Source organism: Piliocolobus tephrosceles, chromosome 21, assembly GCF_002776525.5.
Source record: "Piliocolobus tephrosceles isolate RC106 chromosome 21, ASM277652v3, whole genome shotgun sequence".
Lineage (NCBI taxonomy): Eukaryota > Metazoa > Chordata > Mammalia > Primates > Cercopithecidae > Piliocolobus > Piliocolobus tephrosceles.
The window spans coordinates 2,173,492-2,182,404 of NC_045454.1; the positions used below are offsets into that span (position 1 = coordinate 2,173,492).

Sequence of the window (8,913 nt, forward strand, 5' to 3'; positions counted from 1 at the left end):
GGAAATGACGTAAGGCGCCTAGCAACGGGGACCAGCGCGCCGGAAGTGATGCCTTCCAGGTTGGCTTGGCTGCGGAAGCGACTCCTGCCAGGGCGGGGCGCGGCACGGGAGGGCGGGGAACGCAGCAATTTCCGCTTCCGGTCCGTCGCCGCCTTCGGTTGCTTCCCGTCTCCTCGGCGGCTCCCCTCCCCCGCCCGGCTCTCCGCGCCCCTTTTGGGCGGCGGGGCGGCGGAGCCGTCGGCGTGCGGCCCCCCCTTGCGTTCGTGCGTGCGCCCGTGGCGCCTCCTGGTCCGCCGCCCGGGGCCCGGCGCACGCCCCGCGACACCGAGGCCGAGTGGGGCAGGGGGCTGACCGCCATGACCCCCCAGAGCCCGGCGTGAGGGTGCCGAGGTGAGCGCGGGACGGAGCGCGGGGGACGCCGGCCCGCCTGCTCTGGGTGTTCGGGCCTGGGCCGCGGCGTGCGCGGGCTCGCGCCTGGCCAGTTCTGGGTGTCTCTGGCGGCCTTTGTGTCTCTGCTCCTGTGTGGGCCTTGACTGCCCCCGTGTCGGTTGTCTGTCTCTGTCTCGTGTCTGTGTCCGCGTCTGTTTCCCGTAGGCCTCTGCCTGTGCTTGTTTCAGTGGACTTAGAAAAGGGTTTGGAGATAGGAGTGTGTCTGTGTGTCTGTCCCGGGTCTCTTTTTCCTCTGCCTGTCATGCCTGTGTCTGTCAGGATTTTGTTTGTGTCTTTCGAGTTTCCGAGTCTTCATTTCCCTAGGTGTCTCTAGCCCTTCCCTGCGGGCTTTTCTGCCTATGGTGCAAATCTTACCCCCGCCCCGTCTTAACATCTGAGTTTTGCCCCCATACCTATCACCTCCAATCCTGAAGTTTCTTTCCAGGAGTCTGTTCCCTGGTCTAGAATCTGCCGCTTTTCCCCTGTTTTCTGAGTCTCTGGTGTGGTGAAGAGCCCCAGCCTTGGATTCAGAGGCCCGGCTGCCTGCTAAGCTGTGTGATATTTGCCAGGTGATATTCTCTAGCTCCAAACCTCAGTGTCCTAGTCGTAGGAAATTCATAGTTCGTAGGCGTTCATAGTTTCTACATCATAGGGTCCTTGTGCACGTAAGTTGAGGTGATGTTTGTAAAGTACCAGACGGTATCTGACGCATAGCAAGTGTGTAATTACTGGGAGCTCTGGTTTTTGTTATTACAGTGCTTAGAGATTTTTACACAGTCAGTGTGAAGATATCGGTCGGTTATTTGGGAGTACTCGTTGGAGAACTTTGTCATATCCTTTGTATTCTTTTTAATCTAATAATTCTCTTGGAATCAATTTAATTTGAAATACGGTCTCATTCTAAGCAGTGTCTGAGAAATCTTAGCTTTGATGTGCTAGTTGGGTATTTTTTTCTAATGCGCGCCAAATAGGTACACAGTATTAAGATAGTGCATTTTCTGCTGCCACCCTTTTGGAGCTGTTCTCTGTTTTTTTCTGATAATAGCAGCAGCCAGTGTTATTGAGCGCCCACTATCTGTGGGGCACAGAGCCAAGCACTGTATGTACCCATCTTATTTAATCAACAGGCCTACCAGGTAGAAATTCTTTCATTTCAGAGTTGAGCAAACTGCGTCTCAAGGAGGTTGGCGCTGCAGGTAGCGGATGTGGCCAGGATTTGAACCACATTTTATATTCTTTGCCATTAGATTCTGTTTTTCTTGTCTCTTCTCGCCAGGTCTCTTTTTGTTTCTGGGCCTCTGTCTTTCCTCCTTGGCCTCCTGCCTCCCTGTCTTCCCATGTTCTTGTATCTGCGGTTGCTTGTATCTTTCTCATGGTGTCTCTGCCTAGCTCCTTCTGCCCGGGTTTGGGTTTCTGTGTGTCTCTGTCTGGGTCTGTCTCTATTTCTTGTCAGTCCCCTTCTCTGTATTACATCATCTCATCCTCTTAATGTGTCAGGCTGGGGCTGTTTTGGGACTCCGGAGAGTTTCTTTTTAACTAGCTACATCTGTCTTCAGGTGCCTGGCTCTCTGGGCTGAGTCTGAAGCAGAGGCCGGCCTCTGTCAGTCATCCCTATCTCCCCTGGGCTTACATCATGGTAGGGCTTTGAAAATCTCCCTCTGTGGCTTGTTGGAGCCGCATAGACCGGTGATCAGAGCTGGCTCTGGAACCAGGCTGCTCCAGGAGTACGGTGTGTGTCCCTGGGCAAGGGGCTGGACCTCCGTTTTTCAGTTTCCACCCTGTGAGGTGACTGTGAATCATGGGGTTGTTCCAAAGATTAACTGAGTTAATACATGTAAAGCGCTTAAAACAGTGCCTGGCATGGGATACGAGCAGTGCGAGTGTCTGCTGGTGTCATCATCATTTGCTTGACTCTCCTTCTGTTTCTCATCACCAGTCTTGGGATGGGTTAATTTAATTGAGGTTAATTTAAAAGTGTGAGTTTTGGAGTTCAGGTGGGCCTTGGTTTGAGTCTGCCCTGCCGTTCCTGGTGTGTGACCTTGGTTGAGTTAGTTAACCTCCAGGAGCCCAGTCTCTGCATGCAGTATTGAAAAATGTAATGTCCCTCTTGTGCTGAGTGAACACCTGGCACACAGCTGGGACCCAGGCAGTGGGGCTGTTAGGTTCCTTATCTCTCCTGAGCCCTGGGCTTCCCCTATCCTTGGGACGTCTGGTCTTCTGGCTTCCCTGGTTCTTCCTGCCGCTCTGCGTTGGCTCCCTGCTCCTGCCCCTGTCTTTAATCCCTTCATCCTTCATCAGCCTTCTTTCTCATGTGTCCTTGTTTTGCTGTGGATTCCTGCCCGCTCCATCCTTGTTCCAGAGGTCTGTCCTGCCCTCCCTCTCCACTTCGTCCTTGCATGGTTTACTGAATGGTTTTTCTGGGCCAGCTTCTTTGCTAGGAAAAGCCACGTCCAGACAAACATGTTCTCTGCCCCCATGGGGCCTGTGGGTTGACCTGAGCTACAGAATCAGACAAAAGAATATAAAATCAGGAGGGAGGCTGGGTTTACTGATGAGGCTCCAGGGAATGGTGACCGTGATGTTTGGGCGTGGACCTGGGAAGTGTAAGCAGAGCACTTGGGGTGAGTGGACATCCCTGGGTGAGGAAGAAGGAAGGGCGCATGGGCAGGACGGAGCGCCTCCCGATGTGCCGCCAGTGTTTACAGGGCGTCAGTTCCCTAGATGACCGCATGGAGCCCCATTTGACGGAAGAGAAAGCTGAGGTGCAGGAGAAGGCAGCCCACCCAGGGTGGCCTGGCCAGGAACTGGCTGAGCCAGGGCGTGGGGCTGCAATGTGCCACTGCATATACTCTGCCTCACTGAGCAGGGGCCCCAGCAGGAAGGAGGCAGCCTGTTTGAGGAACTGAAACATGGGGTTACTTTGAGACCTAGAGGTTAACAAGGGACAGAGCCTTCTGGGCCACAGTTAGGAACTCATCTTTCTGGGCCACAGTTAGGAACTCGTCTTTGACCCTGAGGGCTCTGGGCAGCCCATGTCCCACTTGTGTTTCCAGAGGTCCTGTTCCCCTCTCAGATGCGGTGACCTGCCAGCGCCTGCCGCAGCCTTCGTCCGGGAGTCGCCGCGTCTCTCCACGCATCAGGGGCCCTGTGCCCCTTGCTGCTGCAGCCGGGCACCATGTCGACCTCGTCCTTGAGGCGCCAGATGAAGAACATTGTCCACAACTACTCAGAGGCGGAGATCAAGGTTCGAGAGGCCACGAGCAATGACCCCTGGGGTCCGTCCAGCTCCCTCATGTCAGAGATTGCCGACCTCACCTACAACGTCGTCGCCTTCTCGGAGATCATGAGCATGATCTGGAAGCGGCTCAACGACCATGGCAAGAACTGGCGGCACGTCTACAAGGTCAGCGTCCCGCTCTCCTCCCCAGGCAGGTGCAAGGGCTCAGGCGGGAGGGCAGGAGCCCATGTTGTGCACCCTGCCTGGGATGGCGTCCCGGTTCTCAAGAGGAGCTGTAGAAGAGCAAAATCTCTCTTTTTGTTTAATGAAGGCAACGAATGTAAGGCTAAGAAGTTTGGAGCCTTGTGGTTAAAATCAGTTTTTGAGTGAGTGGTGCATTCGTAAGATTCATGTGCTCAGGAGGCCTGAAAGGGCCCACGGTGCCCATCTCTTCTGTGTGCCCAGATACCCAGTTCCTTTCCTCACAGCAGCCAAGTTTCCGCTCTGGGCCCCGTCTGTGAATGCCCCTCAGGCAGGTGTGTCTCCCCGTGGCACAGGCGATGCCACGCTGGGGATGAACGCTGGAACAGTGTCGTGTTCTCACACTCCTTGTCAGACTCAGAAGCCTGCATACTGTTTGCTGGCATCGATCCGACTGGGAGAGACAGGACCGTAGGGATGGAATGCAGATAGCAGGTTGGTGCTCGCCGGGAGTTGGACGGGAGGGGTCGCCTGCAAAGGGCGGCACAAGGACGTTTTGGGGCAGCGGGACTGTTCTGCGCCTTGAGTGCCGTGGTGGCTTCGTGTCCTGTGCGTGTGTCAGAACTTAGACTGATGTTAAAATGAGCGAGTCTTACCATAAGTAAACGAGACCCTAATTTAAAAAAGGAAAATGAGGCTTTATCTTAAACATTCCCTATCAGGATGTAAAAGATTTGCCGCTTTTTTTTTTTTTTTTTACAACTGCAGAACTTTCAACTCTATGGATTGGTCATAATTTATTTAACCAGTGACTTGTTGATGGATTGTTTTGAAAAGGGTTTTGCAGTGTTTTAAGAATGAGATTGCCGTGAATATCCTTGTACCTTTGCTGTTTTCTAGAACTGGAGTTGCCGAGTCAAGAGGCTCGTGCATGTGTAATTTCGGCAAATGTGGCCAAAGTGCCCTCCATGGATGTGGCCTAGTTGCTGGCCTTGATCCACTGACCACACACGCAGATCGCAGGTTTTGGGCCAAAGGGCTCGGCCTGTGAGCAGGACTCAGCGAGTGGGTTTTCAGTTTGCTGCTCTTGGGGTCCAGGGGCCTGAGCATCCCCACCTTTGGTCTTTGGTTACTGTGTTCCTCGGGTTACGGCAAAGTGGCCAAGGACGTGGGCTGGGCCCAGGTTACTCTCCCAGTGGTGGGATCTCGGGCTCATCCCTGAATCTCCCTCTGTGAGGGCCCGTGGAGTTGATTCACGTCCGACTCGGGTTAGGGGCTGGTGAGTGTTAGACAGCTGCTGTTGCGGTCCATTGGCAAGTATCTGCAGAGGGCCCGCTCGGGGTGTCTTGGTGCACCAGACCTGCAAGGCTGCACCCTCATGCAGTTAGACCTGGGCCTTTTCTGGGCGAGGTCCCCGTCCTTGCTGATTTTTGAGACTTCTGCCCAGGTGAGGGCAGTTCCCTCCCCTCACAGGTGAGGAGGCTGAGGCCCGGAGCGCTGCACTACTTCCACATGGAAGCAGCGTTGAGGCTCGTTTCCTGTGACTCGTTTTCATGCCCAGCCCGACACACCAAGATTGGGTTGAGTCATAGGTTGAATCAGTTATTGGTCATTTATTGTGAAGGGCTGGGTGGCGTTTGTTTAGTTGAGGATCTTGGAAAAGCCTGGGGGTGCAGGGGAGCCTCTGTGGAGGCAAGGAGGAGGGGCAGGGCTAGAGGGGCAGGTGGGGCTGGAGGGGTGGGTGTGCAGAGGTGATGAATCCAGAGGGGCCCTAGACGCAGATCCTTCCTGGCTAGTGGCCAGAGTGATGCTGCTGGGGGCAGAGACAGCGTGGCCTGTGGGCAGGGCTGGCAGGTGCCAAGGCCTGAGAGTCTGCTGGGGAGCATGTGGTGCTGTGGCCGCGGCGGACGGCAGGGCAGGGCAGGAGAGGGATGTGGCCTTCAGTGCCAGGCGGGGCTTGGGCTGCTTCCTGAGGGAGGTGGGCGAGCCTCCATGGGGAAGCAACTTGATTGTTTGTGTTCATGCCGCACTTTTGTCCTGAGGTTGGTTACCTGTGAGCAGCCTCTTGCTGGACAGTGCTGGGGACCCAGCCCTGATCAAACCTGACCCCGACCCTCAGGCAGCTCCCAGGTAGGTGGGAGTTGAGCCGATAGGCTGGCGGGTGCCGTGAAGGAGGGAACGCAGCACAGGGCTCTGCAGGCCTCAGGCAGTCAGGGCAGACTTCCTGGAGGAAGCAGCCAGCCAGTCACAGGTCTTAGCCAGCCTTTCTAGCCTGGTTCTTTCTAATAACTTTGTAAAGGTAGATTTACTGAGGTATGATTTGCACACAGTAAAACCCAGCCTTTCAAGATGGAGTTTTCTGGGTTCTGACAGATGCACGTATTTCATAATTGTCATCACAGCCAAGGCATAGAAGGTTTTTGTCACCCTCAAGACCTCCCCTGTGGTTTTTGCGGCCCCTCTGGGACCCTCCCCAGGCCTGGCTGTTCTTGCTGTGTTCACCGTCCTCACAGCATCTCTTGATTCTTGGGACTCTCCCTTCTATGCTCCCCACGGCAGAGTCTGGGTGCCGGCCTTTTTCTTTGAGCTTGGGGAGCCCCAGCCCATGGGGTTCCTGCTCCACCCTGAGCTGCTGCTTCCTCACACTGGCGGTGGGGTTCACCTCAGCAGCCCCGGGGAGGGTTGATGGTGTCTGTGGAAACCTGCTTTGGTTGCCGCTTGTGCTGCCTGCTGGAGCTGTCCTGAGGGCAGCTTTGTGAGGTCAGCACGTGTCAGTGTTGTCCCTGCTGTGGCATGTGCTGATAGCTAAGCATAGGCACAGGGCAGGGGTCCAGGAGGGGCTCCCTGCGTCCACGTCTAGCCAGCGCCTCCCCTCTTGGATGACCACTTCTATCCCGCAGTCCCCTTCTGGAAGTACGGGTGATGAGGACGACGCCACGGGCCCAGAGGCCCTGAGCCACTGGGAAGCTGCTGCACGCCCTCTGACCCTCTCCGGAGCCCCCTGTGCTGACCTGTTCCGGCATGAGGGCGGGTCCTCTTGCTTCCCACCGTCCCTTTGCCACCTGGTCTCATCTTGTCACTTCACCCCAGGTGGTGGGTTGTGTGGGAGCAGTCTTTCCGCTTTGATCGATGGGGAAACTGAGGCCCAGAGATGGGGGAGGTGGCCTGCTCAGGCTTGTGGGGGAGCTGGGGCTTGGGCCCGTCTGTTCAGAGCCCAGGCTGTCCCACCCTGTGGCCCTGCTGGCTGGTACTTTGTGGATCTTATTGTCCCCGTGGAGAAGGAGGGTGGTCTGTGGGGGGCCTCGCGGGCCTGGCTCTGCACGGCCTCCCTGCGTGGCCTTGGGGGTGAGTCTTGGTGAGTAAGGGCTGGCGTTTATTTGGTACCTTGTATGTGTAGCACACGTAGGTTCTCATCAAATCCACAGTTACCTGGTGAAGGAAGTTCTTTTCTTCCGTTTTCTCTGTTTTCCAGATGAGGAAACTGAGGCATAAAGGAGCTCAGCTCTACCACGCAGGATGTGGCAGAGCCAAGAGGGGCCCTGAGCCCACCCTCTGGGCCCTGCGTGGAGCCCCGAACACCCGCTCTGGGTCCTGCCCCGAGCCCACCCTCTGGGCCCTGCGCTGTCACCTCACTTCTGAGGAATGCAGGGTCTCTCAGTCTTGACTTTAAACCAGGGGTCAGCAAAGTACAGCCCACTGGTGAAATCCCACCCACAGCCGTTTTTGTAAAAAAGTAAAGGAACACAGCCAGGCCCGTTCATCTATGGCTGTGGAGTAGTTGAGACAGAGAGTATATGGCCTGAAAAACAAATTTTTTCATCTGGCTCCTGACAGAATGTTTGCTGATTCCTGTTTTAAACTTTATTTCTGCATTGCAGCATGTCCTTGATAAAGCTGCCTTTAGCATTAAAAAGGACTATTACTTTATGCAGTTGGCCACTGCTTTTTGTTTGTTTTTAGAAAAGCAAAGGAGAAACAACTTATTCTGTAAACTTTTTTTTTTTTTTTTTTTACTTTTTTAGAGACAGGGTCTTGCTCTGTAGCCCAGGCTGGAATCCAGCAGTACAATCATAGCTCACCGAGCCTTGACCTCGTGGGCTCCAGGCATGGTTGAGGAATAGCTGGGACCACAGGCACATATCACCCGGCTAATTTTAAAATATTTTAAACTTTTTTGTAGAGATGAGGGGTCTCACTGTGTTGCCCAGGCTGGTCTTGAATTCCTGGGCTCGAGTGATCCTCTTGTCTTGGCATCCCAAAGGGCTGGGATTATAGACATGAGCCACTACATCTGGTCCCCTTGCTCACTTCTAAAATAAGGTTTTAAATTTTTCATTAAGGAATTGCATACTAAGCTCATCATGAATGTATAACACATTGGACACCTGTGTAGCCTTCACCTAGAGGGAGATAGAGGATGCATCCAGCCTTCCAGGTTCCCTCAGGAAACCCGTCTCTCGCGGGCACCGTGTCTGACTTCTGTCTGCCAAGACTGTTCTTGAACTTTATATACGGGGAGTCACATGTGTGGTCTTTTGTGTCTGGCTTCTTTTGCTCACCATCACCATCAGGTCAGCAAGGTTGACTGTGCTGTTACATAAAGCAGTTGTTCGTTTATTTGAGAAAGAGTCTCACTGTTGCCCAGGCTAGAGTACAGTGGCATGGTCTCGGCTCACTGCAGCCTCCGCCTCCTGGGCGTAAGCAATCCTCCAGCCACAGCCTCCCAAGTAGCAGGGATGACAGGCACGTGCCGCCACACCTGGCTAATTTTTTGTTTTATTTATTTATTTATTTACTTAGAGATGGGGTTTCGCCATGTCGCCCAGGATGGTCTTGAACTTCTGGACTCAAGTGATCCACCCACTTCAGCCTCCCAAAGCACTGGGATTACAGGATTGAGCCACTGCACCCAATCTAATAAGATTAAGTAATAACCTTATTATTAAATAAGTAATCTTATTAAATAATGGCTATTTAATTATTATTATTATTATTTTTTTTTTTTTTGAGACAGAGTCTCACTCTGTCACCCAGCCTGGAGTGCAGTGGCCGGATCTCAGCTCACT

General features: G+C 54.0%; 1 protein-coding gene across 3 annotated transcripts in view; it reads left to right on the plus strand.

Moving 5' to 3' along the window:
• Positions 1-96: 96 nt before the first annotated feature.
• Positions 97-8,913, plus strand: part of EPN1 (epsin 1) — a 22,055-nt gene continuing 13,238 nt past the window's right edge. The window contains exons 1-2 of one of the 3 annotated variants that reach the window (XM_023184248.2): positions 97-390; positions 3,459-3,832. In XM_023184248.2, coding sequence (XP_023040016.1) covers positions 3,605-3,832 — 228 coding nt within the window. In that variant the 5' untranslated portion in view covers positions 97-390; positions 3,459-3,604. The remainder of the gene's footprint in view (positions 391-3,458; positions 3,833-8,913) is intronic. The other 2 variants (XM_023184250.2, XM_023184249.2) reach the window with 2 other exon arrangements.